General features: G+C 47.0%; 2 protein-coding genes and 1 pseudogene across 2 annotated transcripts; 2 read left to right on the top strand and 1 right to left on the bottom strand.

Moving 5' to 3' along the window:
* Positions 1-434: 434 nt before the first annotated feature.
* On the top strand, positions 435-5,807 carry LOC4326236 (zinc finger CCCH domain-containing protein 6-like). Its single transcript, NM_001401638.1, has 8 exons — positions 435-679; positions 834-1,027; positions 2,021-2,089; positions 2,334-2,450; positions 2,537-2,815; positions 3,181-3,501; positions 4,772-5,190; positions 5,285-5,807. The coding sequence occupies exons 1-7, from the start codon at positions 598-600 to the stop codon at positions 5,138-5,140; spliced, it is 1,431 nt and encodes a 476-aa protein (NP_001388567.1). The 5' UTR covers positions 435-597; the 3' UTR covers positions 5,141-5,190; positions 5,285-5,807.
* Positions 5,808-6,761: 954 nt separating this feature from the next.
* Positions 6,762-8,162, bottom strand: LOC136356732 (uncharacterized). Its single transcript, XM_066310988.1, has 3 exons — positions 8,084-8,162; positions 7,538-7,798; positions 6,762-7,133 (listed from the first exon to the last, which is right to left on the bottom strand). Exons 2-3 carry the CDS (start codon positions 7,785-7,787, stop codon positions 7,099-7,101), a joined length of 285 nt encoding a protein of 94 aa, XP_066167085.1. The 5' UTR covers positions 7,788-7,798; positions 8,084-8,162; the 3' UTR covers positions 6,762-7,098.
* A 520-nt stretch (positions 8,163-8,682) lies between these two features.
* On the top strand, positions 8,683-9,685 carry LOC107278753 (manganese-dependent ADP-ribose/CDP-alcohol diphosphatase-like; annotated as a pseudogene).
* The last annotated feature ends 10,325 nt before the right edge of the window (positions 9,686-20,010 follow it).

Raw genomic sequence — 20,010 nt, 5'->3', positions numbered from 1 at the left:
CAACTCCCATTAAATTTAAAAGAAAAACAAAAAAAGATACTCACCATTTCAGGTTATAAGACGTTTTGAACTATTTTAAGTTTAACTCAGTTTAAAAAATAAAAACAATAACATTTTCAATCTAAGATAAATTTATTATGAAAATATATTCAATTATTAATTTAAGGTATTATAAATATTATTATATTTGTATATAAAATTAGTTAAACTTAAAATAGTTTAACTTTGACCAAAGTTAAAACGTTTTTTAACCTTAAAAGGAGAGAGTAGTATATATACTAATAAAAAGTGAATTCTTTTTTTTAGAAAGAAAAAGAGAAAAACAGAAGAAACCAACCCCGTGTGAAACCCGGACAGGTGCTGCAAAAAACCAGCGGAAAAAAAGGCAAGGAAAGGGAGGAAAAAAAACGAGGAGAGAGAGAGAAAAGAGCAGTAGCCACACCACACCAGAGTGGTGGTGGAAGGAAAGGAAACGCGAGAAAGAGAGAGAGAGAGAGGAGAGAGAATAAGAGGAAACAAAACCTCACCCCCGATCTCCTCCTCCTCCCACTCCGATCGCTCCCCGCCCCGATCGCCGCCGCTGACGCCGACGAAGGCATGGAGCAGCCGCACGCCGCCGCCGCCGCAGCTGGTGGAGGGGAGGGGGAGGGCGGGGCTAGCCCCGACACCGGCCTGGAAGGTGCGTGCGTGCGTGCTCGTTGTGTGCTTTTTTGTGTTTGGAGCTCGAGGATGTAGATCTCGGCGTCCGTACGGGGGTGGCGCGGGATCTGTGTGGCGGGGGTGGTGGATGAGCAGCTGCGTTTTGGTTTTGGTTTTGTTGGTTGTGGTTGCAGGGCCGATGTGGAGGATGGGGCTGGGAGGAGGAGGCGGGGGAGGTGGAGGTGGAGGAGGAGGGGATGGGGACGCGGCGGGGAGGCTGCCGGAGCGGCCCGGGGAGGAGGACTGTGTCTACTACCTCCGCACCGGCGCGTGCGGCTTCGGTGACCGCTGCCGCTACAACCACCCGCGCGATCGCGGCGGCACTGAGGTGAGTCTCCTAATTCGCGCTTCCCTTCCCGATCTGGTTCGTTGCGGCTTGCGCGCGCGCGCGTGCGTGGATGAGGCAGCTCTAGGGTGGATGGATTAACCATGTGATCAGCTTAGTGCCCAAGTGAGGATCGTGCCATGGGGAACATTGATTCGGCCAATGTAAATGTAGTTCTTCTGTAGCTTGAAAATTGGGCATGCCACTGCCTAGATCTTGTCCGGCGCATCGGTAGCACTCATCGGGTAGCAGCATTAGAGTTTGGGTTCGCGGTGGAGGTGCACCTCTGCAAGTTAAAGCACTTGGATATCCCTTTGAAAGCAGAAAGCTGTAGGTTGCCTGCTTTATTGGCCGCTTCATGTTTACTTATTCTGCTTTTTTGGGTGTTTTGTGTTTGCTAATTTTGCTTAATTGGATTGTATTGTACTGGGTCAGACTACATGCATCTGCAGATGGCAAACTTCTGTGCTCAATCTTTCTTTAAGTAAGATCAGTTGTTGATTCTGATAACATAATAAAAAATATCCTTCTTTTCCCATTCCGTTGTCATTAATTTGGTTGATTAAATCAAATGTGTCAACAAAGACATCTAGGATCAATGATTATTGACATGAAAATCTTTCTTGCCTGTTTTCTTACCGTTGGTTAGCAAAGTCCTTTGTTTAGCATATTTGGCTTTTGGCTGATAGTTTACCCTCTATCCTGATTTTGTGAATTTCTCACTTGTTGGGTTTGCAAAAGATATAGCAACTATTCAGTAGTTCTTGTTATAAGTTTACATTCTTCTGTTGCAACTGTGATCTTTCTAAATGATTTATGAAACTCATGTCTATTGATAGCCTATCTACTTTCCATGTTTCTGTTTTCGTTAAGAAATTGATTAGTTTGTCTGTGCGCATGGGATGCCATATTTGCCTATGCTAGTCTATAGGTAGTAAAGCTTCGCTTGATTTTGGAACATCAAAATTAAGTAGTTGCTATTTTTTCAAAATGTAGTTTGGTGGAGGTGCAAGGAATGCAGCAGCATTGGATTATCCAGAAAGGGCGGGTCAACCTATATGCGAGGTACTCAAACTAAACAGCTTGGTGCTTGAATTCAATTATCTTTTATGCAACGAAAAAGGCACCCGCCATCACTTAAGCTTGCATTAACACCATGTGTTCTTTGCTTGCTAACTGGCAGGCAGGCAGGGCATGCAACATAATACTCAAATAATAATTGGCTGAGATTGTTAAGCACATAACAATTTTAATGTCATGTCATATGACATGTAAATGTTGGTCCTAATTCTTTTTCCTTGTTTTACAGTATTACATGAAGACTGGGACTTGCAAATTTGGTACCAATTGCAAATATCACCATCCTAAGCAAGATGGAGCTGTGCTACCTGTTATGTTAAACAACAGTGGATTCCCTATACGCCTGGTGTGAAATCTCTCGTAAAATATTGCTTATTCATACACTTGTTTTTCCTGTTTTGAAAAAGAGATGTTGGTACAAATAAAATGCAGGGTGAGAAGGAGTGCTCCTACTACATGAAAACTGGGCAATGTAAATTTGGAACTACATGTAAATTCCATCATCCGGAATTCGGTGGTGTTCCGATGACCCCTGGAATATACCCACCATTACAGTCTCCATCTATAGCTTCCCCTCATCCATATGCTTCTCTTGCAAATTGGCAAATGGGGAGACCACCTGTAGTTCCTGGATCATATATACCAGGCTCATACACCCCAATGATGCTCTCATCTGGAATGATCCCATTGCAAGGATGGAGCCCTTATCCGGTAATTGATTTGAATTACATGTTCTATTGTGGAAAAATAAACAGCATACCTATAAATGCAAAACTGATAAACAAATTGGACATGACAGCCAACTTATACTATGAAATGCAAAGTGAATCAACAAATGAGGCACGACAGCATACTTGTGTCATGATTTGTGAAGCAGGTTCTTTGTAATCTAGACTGAAAGATGTAGAATGTGCTTATTGTCTTTTAGGCAAGAGCTGGAAGGCACTCACTGATGTGCTGCCTGAATAACCAGCCAGTGTTTAAGTGTTAAGCAAACAATCAGATGGGACAAAATAATTGACACATGCCATGATGGAGTCTTCTCATTGTGGTTTTAACTCTTCTATTTTATACAGGCTTCGGTAAACCCTGTAGTGTCAGGTGGAGCTCAACAAAATGTTCAAGCTGGACCTGTGTACGGCATGGGGCACCATGGATCTTCCTCTACAATTGCTTATGGTGGTCCTTACGTTCCATATGCTTCCTCAACTGGACAATCAAGCAACAATCAACAAGAACATGGATTCCCTGAGCGGCCAGGGCAGCCTGATTGTCAATATTATATGAGAACAGGAGATTGCAAATTTGGAGCTACATGTAAATATCATCACCCCCGAGAGTTGAGTGCACCTAAATCAGGCTATATGGTCAACTCCCTTTGTCTTCCACTTCGTCCGGTGAGTACCCTGAAACCTCTAATACGTACCGTAGCATCAATGTCCTTGGGAGTGGGGTTGAACTTCCATAGTCCTAATGTCCATGTTTTTTCTTTTTTTTTTAAAAAAAAAGGCTGCACATATATTTTTGTTTTGAAAAACAGGTTGTAGGAACTAGTCATATGATTATGTCCACTACTCGTTGAAGCCTCCTAACGATAATGTTCTCTATGTGCACTTTCACTAGGAATTTTATTGAGGTTCATGGATTTATCCTTGGCCTGTGTGTTTGAGTATGTGTTAAAAGGAGGCGCACTTATGCATGTGCTCATGTTTCTGTGTGTGTGCACATGTGCATCTTTCTTGTAATCACAAAAAGAAGAAGCAGATTATTGGGCAATTAGGCATTGTAAGCTTTCTTATGCTGAGTATTTAGGGATTATGAGATCATGGAACATAGTTGATTACTTAATAATTTTGGTTAGCTGATAAATATTAACTGTGTTATATTGTCATCTACTAGTATATAACTTTTATGGGCCAAAGATTGGTTGAAACTTGAATGTATCAAGTAAGATACATTGTTCAAACTTAGCTCCTGAGTTTTGAAGCTATTTGCAGCTTAAATTGTTATTGGATGAAGCATTCATAATGTTTTTTTTTGACTTAATAAGCATTTATAATATTTCAGAGGGAAAACTTACTCAATAACACTGAGCATGTATAAATTGAAAATAACATTGAATGTGAGGATGAGCCATGTTTGGCCCACACGTCAGTGTAACTCAGCAAGTTATAGAAACAGGGGCTCCCAAATATTCCCATAAATCAGAGATCACTATCTGAGTGAAGCGCAAACTTCAACAGATACATGGACTTTAAATAGCCTAATACGCATAATTTCAAATGCTAGTGTCTGATTTAACTTGCTTTGTAGGGAAATATGTCCTATATTGTTAAAAATATCCATTGGTGATATTACTTTCTTTTCTATAATTAGTTTGGAGGTCTTGTAAGATCCCCTTCTTTAGTTGCAAACTCATACTAATTGTTTTTCAGTGTGATATCCTGAATTAGTTTGCACTGCCCAAAAGGTTTACACAGTTCTTAAAATTTATGCTAGGAGACAGCACATTCGTGCATTAATCATCTATAGTGTCAGGCTTGCATAGTATGTTTGGAAGAAGTTGATTGGTGATTGCACATAGACCTATGTTTTTGTCTTTGCTTTTTTGTAGAGAAAATGCTCCTTGGTTTCTTGCTAAGCTGCTTGTGTTATCTCAACTTGCAGGGGGCTCAGCCTTGTGCATACTATGCCCAAAATGGGTATTGCAGATATGGAGTTGCATGCAAGTATGATCACCCAATGGGCACGCTTGGCTACAGTCCGTCTGCTTTGCCCCTCTCTGATATGCCAATTGCCCCATATCCTATTGGCTTCTCTATTGCCACATTGGCTCCGTCTTCGCCTTCCCCGGATTTAAGGCCAGAATACATTTCGACCAAAGACCAATCTGTCAACCAAGTAACATCGCCAGTGGCAGCATCCGAGCCTGTTGGATCAATATTGCCGAAAGGGGTTTTCCCAGCAGACACCATGATGCGTGCTCAGACTAACACAACATCTGGTGGTAGCTCGAGTCCTGGCGGTGGTCGCTGATTTTTCTGAGCTGAGAGATCTCAGCACAATTTTTCAATCACTTGACACAGGTTGGTTTGAATTCTCCTTGATTTCCCCCTTATTATACTATATGTGGCGCCGCTAAAGTGCTAATGCAATCTATTCTGCACATTTCCACATCAGTTATGATAGGCCCCTCCAATGTGAATAAAAAGCTGTGGCCTCTGTAGAGAAGGCTCGGCGAGGGTGGTGTTTCTCTGCCATCTCAATAAAGCATTCATAGGTTACAGGCAAGCTCGATTCACTTGCAATTTTTGCGTTCTTCTGTTCTCTGAAACGGGAAAGAAAAGGAAGGTTTTTGAATGTCAGGCTCGATAGTTCTCATCGGCAGTTCGCGGCACTGGGAGACTCGGATCCATTCCCTCGGTAAATAATTCTCAGGCAAGGAGGTTTATACATGCAGAAGCTACTGGATTTTGCTCGTCCAGCTTCCGGAGTTCGTCTTTTTCCCTTTTTTTTTTGGTTCTGTATATTGTCATATATTATATATCTATATATTCAACGGACATGAGACTCGAAACTACATAAGTACATATGTGTCTATACTGGGAGCAAGGCACATTGTAACGGACAAGAGATGCTTATTTAATGAAAGTCTTGCTGGAATACTGAAATGGTAGTATAGATGAAGTCATTTTCATGCTTCTGTTATCCTTCATTTAATTACTGCGAATTGTCCGTTGTTGCTTGAGATCAAGGGCCTGTTTGGCACAACTTCAGCTTCATCTTAACCTTTCCTGTAGCTGGAGCTCAGCTAAACAGTTTCAGCTTCACCTAAAATGAGAGCAGAGCTGGGTGGAACGCTATCATAAAATAAACAACTCCACTTTAGACTTAAGCTAAATTTAGAAGTTGGAGTTCTACCAAACAGGTCTTTGAAGCTGAAGCTAAATTTAGGCTGTGTTTAGATCCAAAGTTTGGATCCAAACTTCAGTCCTTTTCCATCACATCAACCTGTCATACACAACTTTAGTCACATCATCTTCAATTTCAACCAAAATCCAAACTTTGCGCTGAACTAAACACAGCCGGAGGAGCTAAATTTAGAAGTTGGAGCTCTACCAAATAGTTCCTTGAAGCTGAAGCTAAATTTAGGAGAAGTGGAGAGTGCATTTGGCAGCTCGCCTGTAGAAATAGTCTAGTAGTAGCGAGTAGTGACACTGTAGATGCTGCTGGCTTAGTGCAAACTGCTTCTTCATTGCCAGTGTGTCCTGATATGTGAAGCATTAATCAGTGAAGCTAATCTGGACGTGACGCTTGAAAAGCTTCAATGTTCTGCTGTAATGCACACAGTTTCATAATGTTTAGAATCTAGTACAGTTCTGTTTTATAATCGCAGTTTTGTTTTCATGAGGCATGCGTCTCTAGCTGCCCTTTGTTTTGATCTATAGGATCCATTTTTGTTGAAAAGAAAAATGTTTTTCTATTTTTTTAGATAAAAATCGGACATTCTATTCATTAGCAGGCAAGTTTACATTCATAATCAGAGTACGGGAAGGAATTGAGAACCCCCAAAAATGTTTACTAGCGTAGATACGCTGGAGGCTTCCTCATACAGATATCAAAATCTTTTGTTTGAGCAGAGAGCACACTTCATAACTTTGTAGGCCAAATGATTTTTGATATTTCCATCAGAGCATGTAACTACCACTGTCCACACAATCAATTAATTCGTACAACTGATAATGCCAAACAGAAATGGCTCATTCCGTAACACCGTTATTTCTGATATTTCCTGTTACACCATACTGTTATGCTAGCATTCAAAATGAAACCAGAAATGTAGATGTAAGGCAGTGTCATACATTAGAAAGGATAGTTTTACTTTGTCTGGGAATCAAAAGATAATCAGAACCAATATAGCTAAGATTATTTCTGAGATGCAGCTTTAGCAGCTGAACACGAGCAAGGAGAACTCTTCAGAGGTAGCAATCAAATCATTTGCCCATTTCCCAGACAATGGCACTGTCCTCTGCATCAGCAAGTAAGAAGAGTAAGTATATGTACAAAAATATACAGGCAACAAACAAAAAGGTGTTACATGCTTTCAATTGTTCAACCCAACATTATCCAAGACAAAAGAAGAGTAATGCTTTCAATTGTATAATACAACATCATAAGTTTTCAAGAAAACAGTTACTTTGCAAGAACGTAAGTTGAAGAGCACTGCTACACGTACTAATTTTTTCTTACTAAATTTGTACTAACAATCATATCAACCGTTTGATTTAAGCAGATGGAAGTTATAAAAAATCTAGATGGACTCATAGCATGACATGTCAGTGTTAGTAAAAATTTAGTAAGAAAAAGTTAGTACGTATAGACTTTTCCTAAGTTGAATGGCCCCTCCTGCTACCAAATAAAACAAGAATGCACCTTTGATCTTTTTGTTTATCCAAACCTCAAGCAGCATCCCTGCGCCAACTCCAGCAGCACACGCAGCGCCATAGATTGCCAATGCAGAAGGCAAAGATCGCCGAGGCAGAAAATAGCATTCAGGAACTTGTCTGATTTTCTTCGGGAGACGCTTTTTAACAACTGGTTGGCTTGGGTCGGTGCTCACCGAACCACCAACTGTTTTCCAGTCCACATTCTTCAGCATATCTTTTGTGTCCTCACTGCCCATCCTGAAAACGCCTGTATGCATCAATGTTAATCAGAACCAAGCTCCAAACACTATCTGAGAAAGTGAGTGGCAGCTCCAAACACCACGTCCCACTAGGCCCGAAAACCTTAATCCGCGAATGTCTGAACGCGGCAATGGGGGTTTGGGTTTAGGGTTTCCGGGGGAGAGGAAGTGGGGGATGGATTCCATGGTCTTAGAGGGATGGCCTGGGAGGCAGAGGACCGGCGGCGGCGGCGGCGGAGGGGCGGGGCGAGGGGATGTGGAGGAGGAGGAGGAGGAGGAGGCGCGGAGCTGACCTGGATCGCCTCACCGTCGGGGAGGTCGAGCTCGTCGGCGTCGTCAGGAAGGTCGCCAGCGTTGTTGCGTTTTTTTCTCGCTGTGTGGCGTTGGAGAAGCGAGAGAGAAAGAGAGAGGAGGAATGTGGGCCGTGGGCCTGGGCCGTCTCAGCAGCAGCGCTGACAAACTGTAACAAAGAAGGCATAAGTTCACTTTAGGTCCCTTTATTTGTCTCTTAGTCCGATTTTCGTCCCTGCAGCACAAAACCAGATACAACGCATCCCCAACTTATAAAACCCGTGCAAATAAGGTCCCTCGGCAGTATAGTCCCTGGTTTCGTTTGACGTGGCAAAAAAAAAAAAACTAGGACCCACGTGTAAGTGACTGTTCGACTAAAAATAAACTATTTATAGTGGGACCCACGTCTCCTCCCCAATCTCGCTGTCTCTTGCCGTCTCCTCCTTCTCCCAATGCGGCGACCCAGCGGCGGGATCCATGCGGCGGCGGCCAACCTGGCGGCGGGACGATGAGCAGTGGCCGGCGGGGAAAAGGGGCAGAGCGCGCCGACTTGGAGACGCTTCGGCGACATCGTCCACCTCGACACGAGCGGTGGACGCGGCGGATACTCCTCTTCCTCCTCCCCTCTCTTGGTCACTGGCCAGTGGTCACCGCTCGCCGGAGAGGAAGACAAACTTGTGGTGGTCGTCGGCCGATTGGCAATCATTCGGCAACGACGACCGATGCTGGTTCAGCCGCCGAACGCCGACGCCCAGCACACTGACATCCCCGACGGCCGCTCCTTCCTCGGCGTCCCCCGCTACTACCGCCACAGCCTCACCGTCCTCCAGAGAGCCGTCCGCTCCTGGAATGCCCACAACCACAAGCATCCAATGACGGCGGCGGTGGCGCCGTCCGCTTTTGTGTCAACTTCGGTGACATCGTCGACGGCTTCTGCCCCAAGGACAGGTCGCTGCTGGCCGTCCAGGCCGTCGTCGCCGAGTTTGACCGCTTCCTCGACGCGTACGACTTCAACGCCGTGGGATGGTCGCGCGACCACCCGATGGCCGCGGCAGCGGGGAGATTCTTGGACAAGAGGAACCCGAACACGGACAAGAACAACCCGAGCGGCCTTGCCGGCGTGGCCAGGCGGTTCGTGATGTTCAACGGTGCCGTCTGTGAGGCGCAGCTGCGGTGGCTCGACGGCGTGCTGCGGGGTCGGTGCTGTGGCGGGAAACTGCGGTGGTGTGCAGGCACCTGCCGCTACACCTCGGCGCGGCATCACTGTCAGGGCTGATGTGGAACTATGAGGGGGTGATGCGCGTGGTGCACCGGTACGGCCGCCGCTCCGCCCACGTTCCGCCGCCGCTCCGGCCGCCGCCCGCCCCGCTTCGCCCCTCTCTTCCTCCATCCCTCTGCTCTGCCGCCGCTCCGGCCGCCGCCCACCACGCTCCGCCGGCTGGAGAAAGAGAAGAGGGAGAGAGAGAGAGAGGGGATAGAGAGTAGTGAGGATGACGTGTGGGCCCACGTGGGTCACACCATTTTTTATTACGATTTTGCTATCGATTTTGCTATATCTCACTCGAAAGATTTTTTCTTATCTCTCACTCGATTTTCTTACTCAAATTTACAGTGCATTTTCTTGTAAGTTACAGTGTAATTTATGAAACTTACACTGTAACTTTTGTAAGTTACACTGTAATTTTTGAATCTTCGCATGTAAATTTTAAATTTTGTATTGGATTTGGTCTTTTTATTGAGGATATGGTAATTTAGTGTCCATTATGGTGTTTCTTAATTGCTTTTTGCTTTTTATTATATCTATCGGATTTTAATCTAAAGATTAAAAATCTGTGTGATACGATTATAAAAATCTTTCGAAAGATGTATAGTTACTCCCTTTTGCTATATCTCACTCGAAAGATTTTTTCTTATCTCTCACTCGATTTTCTCACTTAAATTTACAGTGCATTTTCTTGTAAGTTACAGTGTAATTTATGAAACTTACACTGTAACTTTTGTAAGTTACACTGTAATTTTTGAATCTTCACATGTAAATTTTAAATTTTGTATTGGATTTGGTCTTTTTCTAGAGGATATGGTAATTTAATGTTCATTATGGTGTTTCTTAATTGCTTTTTGCTTTTTATTATATCTATCGGATTTTAATACAAAGATTAAAAATCTGTGTGATATGATTATAAAAATCTTTCGAAAGATGTATAGGTACTCCCTTTTTATTATTTTGTATGTGCAACTGACATGTGGGTCCCGTAGGTTTTATTATTTTTTCGGATCTAATTGACACGTAAGCGCCACGTCAACGACATGTCAGATAAGACCGAATCAAATTAGCCACGTATGCGCCATGTCAGCCAAAACCGCTATCAAAACCGCTGAGGGACCTCGTTTGCCCGGTTTTTGTAAGTTGAGGGACGTGTCGTGTAACGCCCCGATTTTCGTTCGGGATTAAAAATCAATTAATAATGCATTTCCTAGAAATTAAATAAAAGTTAAAGCAATTTAATCAAGTGAATTAATGGGAGAATTAAAATTTTTCCCTTAAAAATCATTGGCCGGGAATATTTTGTAATATTCTTTGTGCCCTAATGTACTCTCCGGAATTTTCCGTGAATTTTCGGAGCTCAAGAAGTAATTTTAATGGCACAAAGTTCATCGAATCAATTAAAATAAAAAGAAAAGAAATTAAAATCCCCTCTTTGTCTTTGGGCTCGGCCCATTCTCCCTTCCCTCCTTCCCTCCTTTCTCCGCGTGGGCCGGCCCAGCTCGGCTCCCCCTCCTCCAAGTCCACATAACCCCCAGCCTCCTCCCTCCTCCCCTCGCCGACAGGTGGACCCGAGGCCCCACCTGTCATCGTCTCCCCCCAACCGTCTCCTCCTCTCTCCTTTCCCCCGAGGCCCCACCTGTCGGGTCCTTCCCCCACCTCCCGCCGATCCCGGTGCGCCGCCGCGCCGAAACCGCCGCCGCACCCACTTCCTCCGCTTTCGCCGCGCCCACGCCACGTCGCCGCCCTCTCCCCGCGTCTCCCGGCCGCGCCAGCGCACGAGAGGGGCGGGATTCGATTTTGAATCTCCCCCCCCACCTTCTCTCTCTCCTCCCCCACGTCGCCGGCGAAATCGGAGCGCCTCCCGGCCACGTCCGCCTCCCCCTCCGCCTATAAAATGCTCCCCATGCCCTCCTCTCTCGTTTTCCGCTCTCACCGCTCCATCCCGTGCCCCCTACCGAGCTCGCACCGCCGCCACTTACGCCGCCGCCCGTCGCCGCACTCCGGCCGTGTGCCGCCGTCGCTAGAGCCGCCGCCGCACTAAGCCACCGCCACCACTAGCTTCGCCGCCGCAAGACCCTTCCCGGCCGCTGCTCTGCGTCGCCGGAATACCACCGAAACCCCATTTCCCTCGCGTCGTCGGTGAGTTCTCTCTCCCCTCCGACTCCGGCCGGCGTGGATGGTCGCCGTGGGGGTTTTCCTCCGCCCTAATTCCTCTCCTCTCTTTCCCTAGGTGTCGCCGTCGCTCGTCCGCACCTCGGCATCGCCGGTCTTCGCCGCCTCCCTCGTTTTTCTCCGCCGGCCATTGCCGCCCCTCCGGTGAGGTCTCCCTCCCCTTCCTTCCCTTCTTTTTTTTTTCCCCGTGCGCCGCCGCCCTCTTCGCGCGCTCGCCGTCGCTGGCGGTCGCATGCCCGCGCCGCCGCCTTGCCATGGCCGCCCGGCCGGCTTGATGCCGGGCCTGGCCGGTACATCGGCTCGTGGAGCCGGAGCCGTGGGGCCCGCTTGCCAGCCGTGCCCCCCCTTGAGCCGCTGCCGAGTGGGCCCGTGTACCAGCGCCCTCCCCCTTTGACTCGCTGACGTGTGGGGCCCGCCTGTCGGCGCCGGCCCTTTGCTGACGTCAGCGGCAGTCCTTTTCCTTTCAGAAAATAATTATTAATTGCGCAATAATTCGATAATAATTATAGAAATTCATTAAAATGGCTCAAAACCTTCTAAAACTCATATCTAATTCATTCGAACTCCAAATTGAGCCATTCAACTTGCAAAATCCATCTAAAATTGAGTTCTACATGTTTGTTTACTTTTTATGTACTGTTTCCTTGGTTTTTATTAGAGTTTTTCCTCGTTTTGCGTGCCAGCGTGTAGTTCCCGTCGTTTCGGAAGTCCGCGGTCGCGAGGAAAAGAGTTCGGAAGATCAAAGTGAAGAAGCAAGGCAAGTCACACATTCCCCTTGAGCATGTTGATCCCAATTTATAAATGTTTTACCGTTTACAAATAAATATGCATGTTTTGCTAATTACATGGGATCCGGGTATTACCTATCTGCTCGCTTGTGCCATGTTTACTTGATATCTGTCCTTTGTCAACCTTGGGTGATAAATCGACTAGCTTGTGTTACTTATGTGACCTAGCTAGAACTATATGCTTAGCCATGCTTAATTACCACTAGCTCAGTCGATGGGATAATTGCAGTATTAGACATTCTAGTATCTTGTTGAGCCGCGTGCTCGAGACATCTGGCCATGTTTTATGGTCGTAATTATCCAACTAAAATGCGACTGAATGGTGGGCTGTGGGTGCATGGTTTTGTGAGTCGCACCCATGGCAATTAAGGACCGGTTCACGGGAAACCCTGGAAGACTTACAGCGCTTGCCACAAGCGGGAATGGGTAACTGCTTGATCTGAAGTATAGCTCGACCCTTTCCTAGGCACCGGTGGCGAGGGTGGGCGTGATGGAGTTGGGTCGGCCGGGGTGTCCGGTTGTCCAGCTGCCGGATTCACCGCGGCGCAAGAGGGGACCGCCCACTGCCTTTTGAGGGGTGGGGGTGAAACCTTAGCGTGGTGTGGATGGTTAGGGGAGGGTTATGCGAAGGGTCTCGTCACAATCACTCGACATGGTGACGTGTGCATCATGGGCACATGATGACGCGGTGACATGTCGGTGGGTTGTGTCTTGTGGGTACAGTTGTGCACCTCTGGCCAGAGTAAAACTATTCGAATAGCCGTGCCCGCGGTTATGGGCGATCGACCAGATTCACCGTGATTAGTCTCACACCTAATAAATCGACCCAATGCACTGTAGTACAGGTGGGTTGGTTGGGCCTGTTCAACGTGGTGTAGCGTTGATCAGTGGAGATTTTAATGTTACTTAAATTACTCAACAGTTTTACTGTTTGCTAAATAAAATGTTTTACAACCGCCTTTATGCAAATAGCCACAAACCGTCCTTGTGTTCCCTTTGCACGTCTGCATCGTTGGTGTGGCTTGCTGAGTACGGTGGTTGTACTCAGCCTTGCTATTATTCCCCCTTTTCAGAAGTGTAGTGCTTCTGAGCTGAAGATGGAGTTAGAGGACCAAGGCTCAGACCCCAGTTGAGTTTTGCCTGTGGAGTGGAGCTGAAGCCCCGCTAGGATCGCCTTTTTCCGCTGCTGCTGCTTTTGTTTCGGTGTGAGGACTAAGTGCCTCTTCTGTAAGTATTTTACGCTTTATTTACGTTTGGGACTGTTTATTACTTGTCGTTTTGTGTACCCTGGCTGGTCCTGGACAGGGATTTAATACACAAAATAGTCTGGAAATTTTGGGCTAAATTTCTGGGCGTGACAAAGTGGTATCAGAGCCAACTCGACTGTAGGTTGAGCCAAATGGTCAAACCCTAAGGACAAGCTTTCTGAAAACCCTATTTGAAAAATGTCTCCCCTCGCCCTTCGGCTTTTCTTTGCGAAACAGTTTTTCAAAATTCTCCTCCCTGTCCCTCCAATTCTTATAGTTGTTAAACCGTGGAGGATAAACTGTCAGCTTCGTGTCTGTTCGGAAGTCAAGTCAAGCATCAAGCTTCGTGCAGCAAAGAGCGAGAAGGTCGGTTCAGAGTCGTCGTTCCGTGAAGATCAAGAAGAGTTTTCCCGAAGTTGACCTAAACCCAATCTTTCCCAGAAGAGTAGTTCCGTTAGCTTTCTAGATCGTGTGTTGTTTGCTTGTGTGTAGGGGTATGGTTTGCATCATTGGTGGGGATGCGACCATACTAGGTTGTTTGCTTAAGCAACTTGAAGAATAAAAGTCTACTCACAACATATCAGTAGGCAAGTGGTTTAGTACCTTATCTTTAGCAACCCCTCTCTTCCACCTCTCTTCCGTCCTGGCAGCGGATGGTCAGTGTCAGAGATAAGATCAATTAAAGTCACCAATCAATGGTTCAGTTGAAAGCTACAAGGTATCCCAGTGCCAGAAGAACCCTGCTCGTGATCAACATTTGGTGTCCAAGATTAGATGATGGATGTATTGATGCGGGAGATGCAAAGCTCGATGCAAGGTCAAGAGTAGCGGAAAGAACTCCAGCAGTAGTGTGTTGCAGTCAAGAGTCAGTGTGTTCATGAGCTAAATGAGAGTCACTTTTATGTGGAATTTCCTATCATCAACTAAGGCTTAAGTTCCAAATCTTGTCGGGATGAAAGTGCATCGCCATTGCTTCAATTTGATGGACCGATGAAGTTTCAGTCTTCAAAGTCAGGGCATCTGTAAATCCGAGAAATGTTGGTCATTTTTTCGAGGACAACAGTTCAAAGGTTCTCAGTCAGGCGAAAGTAAGACTACCCACTGTAAGGGGGGTAGGTCTCAGAGATGAGTTTTGGTTTACCTCGTCGGCATTTCACTTGAATGTTCAACCCAGTGCAGCAATTTGGTTAGTAATTAAAGGAGTCCGTTGCGAGCCACTAGCAGAGTCTCCCAATCTCAAGTCAACAGGTTCAATTCTAATGTACACCCTTGAGGCCAGGTCAACAGTTCAGCTTAGAGAAGTAGCATCGAGGATGGTTGCAGTTCAGACGAAAGACAGGTCAAGCAGGTTTTTCTGGAATTACTTGTTATTTGAATTGGGACCAGTCGAAGCGGACATAGGGTAAATGATTTATAAATGCCAGATTCCATTTTCATCCTCTTATAGCTAGCGTGGTGAATTCTCAGGTTACCAAAATTGCTAACCTCAACAGTTCAGCCCAAGCTAAGTAAGTTTCAGGAGCATCCGCAGTCCTAGACTGGGTCAGTTCAAGCAAAACCAGTCGGTCCAGTTTTGGCAAAGCAAAGGAACAGAAAGGTCGAATCCAGCCAGTTCAATCGTACAGGTTTGATCAACCAGTCAATCAATCAGTTCGAAGCAGAATGTGGCAGTTCAAGGTGCAGATCAGTCAGACCGCCCATCAGCACCGGCTTTCTTTCTAGCCATCCCAGAATCTCGGGACGAGATTCCTGTAAGGGGGGTAGATTTGTAACGCCCCGATTTTCGTTCGGGATTAAAAATCAATTAATAATGCATTTCCTAGAAATTAAATAAAAGTTAAAGCAATTTAATCAAGTGAATTAATGGGAGAATTAAAATTTTTCCCTTAAAAATCATTGGCCGGGAATATTTTGTAATATTCTTTGTGCCCTAATGTACTCTCCGGAATTTTCCGTGAATTTTCGGAGCTCAAGAAGTAATTTTAATGGCACAAAGTTCATCGAATCAATTAAAATAAAAAGAAAAGAAATTAAAATCCCCTCTTTGTCTTTGGGCTCGGCCCATTCTCCCTTCCCTCCTTCCCTCCTTTCTCCGCGTGGGCCGGCCCAGCTCGGCTCCCCCTCCTCCAAGTCCACATAACCCCCAGCCTCCTCCCTCCTCCCCTCGCCGACAGGTGGACCCGAGGCCCCACCTGTCATCGTCTCCCCCCAACCGTCTCCTCCTCTCTCCTTTCCCCCGAGGCCCCACCTGTCGGGTCCTTCCCCCACCTCCCGCCGATCCCGGTGCGCCGCCGCGCCGAAACCGCCGCCGCACCCACTTCCTCCGCTTTCGCCGCGCCCACGCCACGTCGCCGCCCTCTCCCCGTGTCTCCCGGCCGCGCCAGCGCACGAGAGGGGCGGGATTCGATTTTGAATCTCCCCCCCACCTTCTCTCTCTCCTCCCCCACGTCGCCGGCGAAATCGGAGCGCCTCCCGGCCACGTCCGCCTCCCCCTCCGCCTATAAAATGCTCCCCATGCCCTCCTCTCTCGTTTTCCGCTCTCACCGCTCCATCCCGTGCCCCCTACCGAGCTCGCACCGCCGCCACTTACGCCGCCGCCCGTCGCCGCACTCCGGCCGTGTGCCGCCGTCGCTAGAGCCGCCGCCGCACTAAGCCACCGCCACCACTAGCTTCGCCGCCGCAAGACCCTTCCCGGCCGCTGCTCTGCGTCGCCGGAATACCACCGAAACCCCATTTCCCTCGCGTCGTCGGTGAGTTCTCTCTCCCCTCCGACTCCGGCCGGCGTGGATGGTCGCCGTGGGGGTTTTCCTCCGCCCTAATTCCTCTCCTCTCTTTCCCTAGGTGTCGCCGTCGCTCGTCCGCACCTCGGCATCGCCGGTCTTCGCCGCCTCCCTCGTTTTTCTCCGCCGGCCATTGCCGCCCCTCCGGTGAGGTCTCCCTCCCCTTCCTTCCCTTCTTTTTTTTTTCCCCGTGCGCCGCCGCCCTCTTCGCGCGCTCGCCGTCGCTGGCGGTCGCATGCCCGCGCCGCCGCCTTGCCATGGCCGCCCGGCCGGCTTGATGCCGGGCCTGGCCGGTACATCGGCTCGTGGAGCCGGAGCCGTGGGGCCCGCTTGCCAGCCGTGCCCCCCCTTGAGCCGCTGCCGAGTGGGCCCGTGTACCAGCGCCCTCCCCCTTTGACTCGCTGACGTGTGGGGCCCGCCTGTCGGCGCCGGCCCTTTGCTGACGTCAGCGGCAGTCCTTTTCCTTTGAGAAAATAATTATTAATTGCGCAATAATTCGATAATAATTATAGAAATTCATTAAAATGGCTCAAAACCTTCTAAAACTCATATCTAATTCATTCGAACTCCAAATTGAGCCATTCAACTTGCAAAATCCATCTAAAATTGAGTTCTACATGTTTGTTTACTTTTTATGTACTGTTTCCTTGGTTTTTATTAGAGTTTTTCCTCGTTTTGCGTGCCAGCGTGTAGTTCCCGTCGTTTCGGAAGTCCGCGGTCGCGAGGAAAAGAGTTCGGAAGATCAAAGTGAAGAAGCAAGGCAAGTCACACATTCCCCTTGAGCATGTTGATCCCAATTTATAAATGTTTTACCGTTTACAAATAAATATGCATGTTTTGCTAATTACATGGGATCCGGGTATTACCTATCTGCTCGCTTGTGCCATGTTTACTTGATATCTGTCCTTTGTCAACCTTGGGTGATAAATCGACTAGCTTGTGTTACTTATGTGACCTAGCTAGAACTATATGCTTAGCCATGCTTAATTACCACTAGCTCAGTCGATGGGATAATTGCAGTATTAGACATTCTAGTATCTTGTTGAGCCGCGTGCTCGAGACATCTGGCCATGTTTTATGGTCGTAATTATCCAACTAAAATGCGACTGAATGGTGGGCTGTGGGTGCATGGTTTTGTGAGTCGCACCCATGGCAATTAAGGACCGGTTCACGGGAAACCCTGGAAGACTTACAGCGCTTGCCACAAGCGGGAATGGGTAACTGCTTGATCTGAAGTATAGCTCGACCCTTTCCTAGGCACCGGTGGCGAGGGTGGGCGTGATGGAGTTGGGTCGGCCGGGGTGTCCGGTTGTCCAGCTGCCGGATTCACCGCGGCGCAAGAGGGGACCGCCCACTGCCTTTTGAGGGGTGGGGGTGAAACCTTAGCGTGGTGTGGATGGTTAGGGGAGGGTTATGCGAAGGGTCTCGTCACAATCACTCGACATGGTGACGTGTGCATCATGGGCACATGATGACGCGGTGACATGTCGGTGGGTTGTGTCTTGTGGGTACAGTTGTGCACCTCTGGCCAGAGTAAAACTATTCGAATAGCCGTGCCCGCGGTTATGGGCGATCGACCAGATTCACCGTGATTAGTCTCACACCTAATAAATCGACCCAATGCACTGTAGTACAGGTGGGTTGGTTGGGCCTGTTCAACGTGGTGTAGCGTTGATCAGTGGAGATTTTAATGTTACTTAAATTACTCAACAGTTTTACTGTTTGCTAAATAAAATGTTTTACAACCGCCTTTATGCAAATAGCCACAAACCGTCCTTGTGTTCCCTTTGCACGTCTGCATCGTTGGTGTGGCTTGCTGAGTACGGTGGTTGTACTCAGCCTTGCTATTATTCCCCCTTTTCAGAAGTGTAGTGCTTCTGAGCTGAAGATGGAGTTAGAGGACCAAGGCTCAGACCCCAGTTGAGTTTTGCCTGTGGAGTGGAGCTGAAGCCCCGCTAGGATCGCCTTTTTCCGCTGCTGCTGCTTTTGTTTCGGTGTGAGGACTAAGTGCCTCTTCTGTAAGTATTTTACGCTTTATTTACGTTTGGGACTGTTTATTACTTGTCGTTTTGTGTACCCTGGCTGGTCCTGGACAGGGATTTAATACACAAAATAGTCTGGAAATTTTGGGCTAAATTTCTGGGCGTGACAAAGTGGTATCAGAGCCAACTCGACTGTAGGTTGAGCCAAATGGTCAAACCCTAAGGACAAGCTTTCTGAAAACCCTATTTGAAAAATGTCTCCCCTCGCCCTTCGGCTTTTCTTTGCGAAACAGTTTTTCAAAATTCTCCTCCCTGTCCCTCCAATTCTTATAGTTGTTAAACCGTGGAGGATAAACTGTCAGCTTCGTGTCTGTTCGGAAGTCAAGTCAAGCATCAAGCTTCGTGCAGCAAAGAGCGAGAAGGTCGGTTCAGAGTCGTCGTTCCGTGAAGATCAAGAAGAGTTTTCCCGAAGTTGACCTAAACCCAATCTTTCCCAGAAGAGTAGTTCCGTTAGCTTTCTAGATCGTGTGTTGTTTGCTTGTGTGTAGGGGTATGGTTTGCATCATTGGTGGGGATGCGACCATACTAGGTTGTTTGCTTAAGCAACTTGAAGAATAAAAGTCTACTCACAACATATCAGTAGGCAAGTGGTTTAGTACCTTATCTTTAGCAACCCCTCTCTTCCACCTCTCTTCCGTCCTGGCAGCGGATGGTCAGTGTCAGAGATAAGATCAATTAAAGTCACCAATCAATGGTTCAGTTGAAAGCTACAAGGTATCCCAGTGCCAGAAGAACCCTGCTCGTGATCAACATTTGGTGTCCAAGATTAGATGATGGATGTATTGATGCGGGAGATGCAAAGCTCGATGCAAGGTCAAGAGTAGCGGAAAGAACTCCAGCAGTAGTGTGTTGCAGTCAAGAGTCAGTGTGTTCATGAGCTAAATGAGAGTCACTTTTATGTGGAATTTCCTATCATCAACTAAGGCTTAAGTTCCAAATCTTGTCGGGATGAAAGTGCATCGCCATTGCTTCAATTTGATGGACCGATGAAGTTTCAGTCTTCAAAGTCAGGGCATCTGTAAATCCGAGAAATGTTGGTCATTTTTTCGAGGACAACAGTTCAAAGGTTCTCAGTCAGGCGAAAGTAAGACTACCCACTGTAAGGGGGGTAGGTCTCAGAGATGAGTTTTGGTTTACCTCGTCGGCATTTCACTTGAATGTTCAACCCAGTGCAGCAATTTGGTTAGTAATTAAAGGAGTCCGTTGCGAGCCACTAGCAGAGTCTCCCAATCTCAAGTCAACAGGTTCAATTCTAATGTACACCCTTGAGGCCAGGTCAACAGTTCAGCTTAGAGAAGTAGCATCGAGGATGGTTGCAGTTCAGACGAAAGACAGGTCAAGCAGGTTTTTCTGGAATTACTTGTTATTTGAATTGGGACCAGTCGAAGCGGACATAGGGTAAATGATTTATAAATGCCAGATTCCATTTTCATCCTCTTATAGCTAGCGTGGTGAATTCTCAGGTTACCAAAATTGCTAACCTCAACAGTTCAGCCCAAGCTAAGTAAGTTTCAGGAGCATCCGCAGTCCTAGACTGGGTCAGTTCAAGCAAAACCAGTCGGTCCAGTTTTGGCAAAGCAAAGGAACAGAAAGGTCGAATCCAGCCAGTTCAATCGTACAGGTTTGATCAACC

The sequence above is a fragment of the Oryza sativa genome, chromosome 1, assembly GCF_034140825.1.
Source record: "Oryza sativa Japonica Group chromosome 1, ASM3414082v1".
Lineage (NCBI taxonomy): Eukaryota > Viridiplantae > Streptophyta > Magnoliopsida > Poales > Poaceae > Oryza > Oryza sativa.
This window is presented reverse-complemented; position numbering and strand designations above follow the sequence as displayed.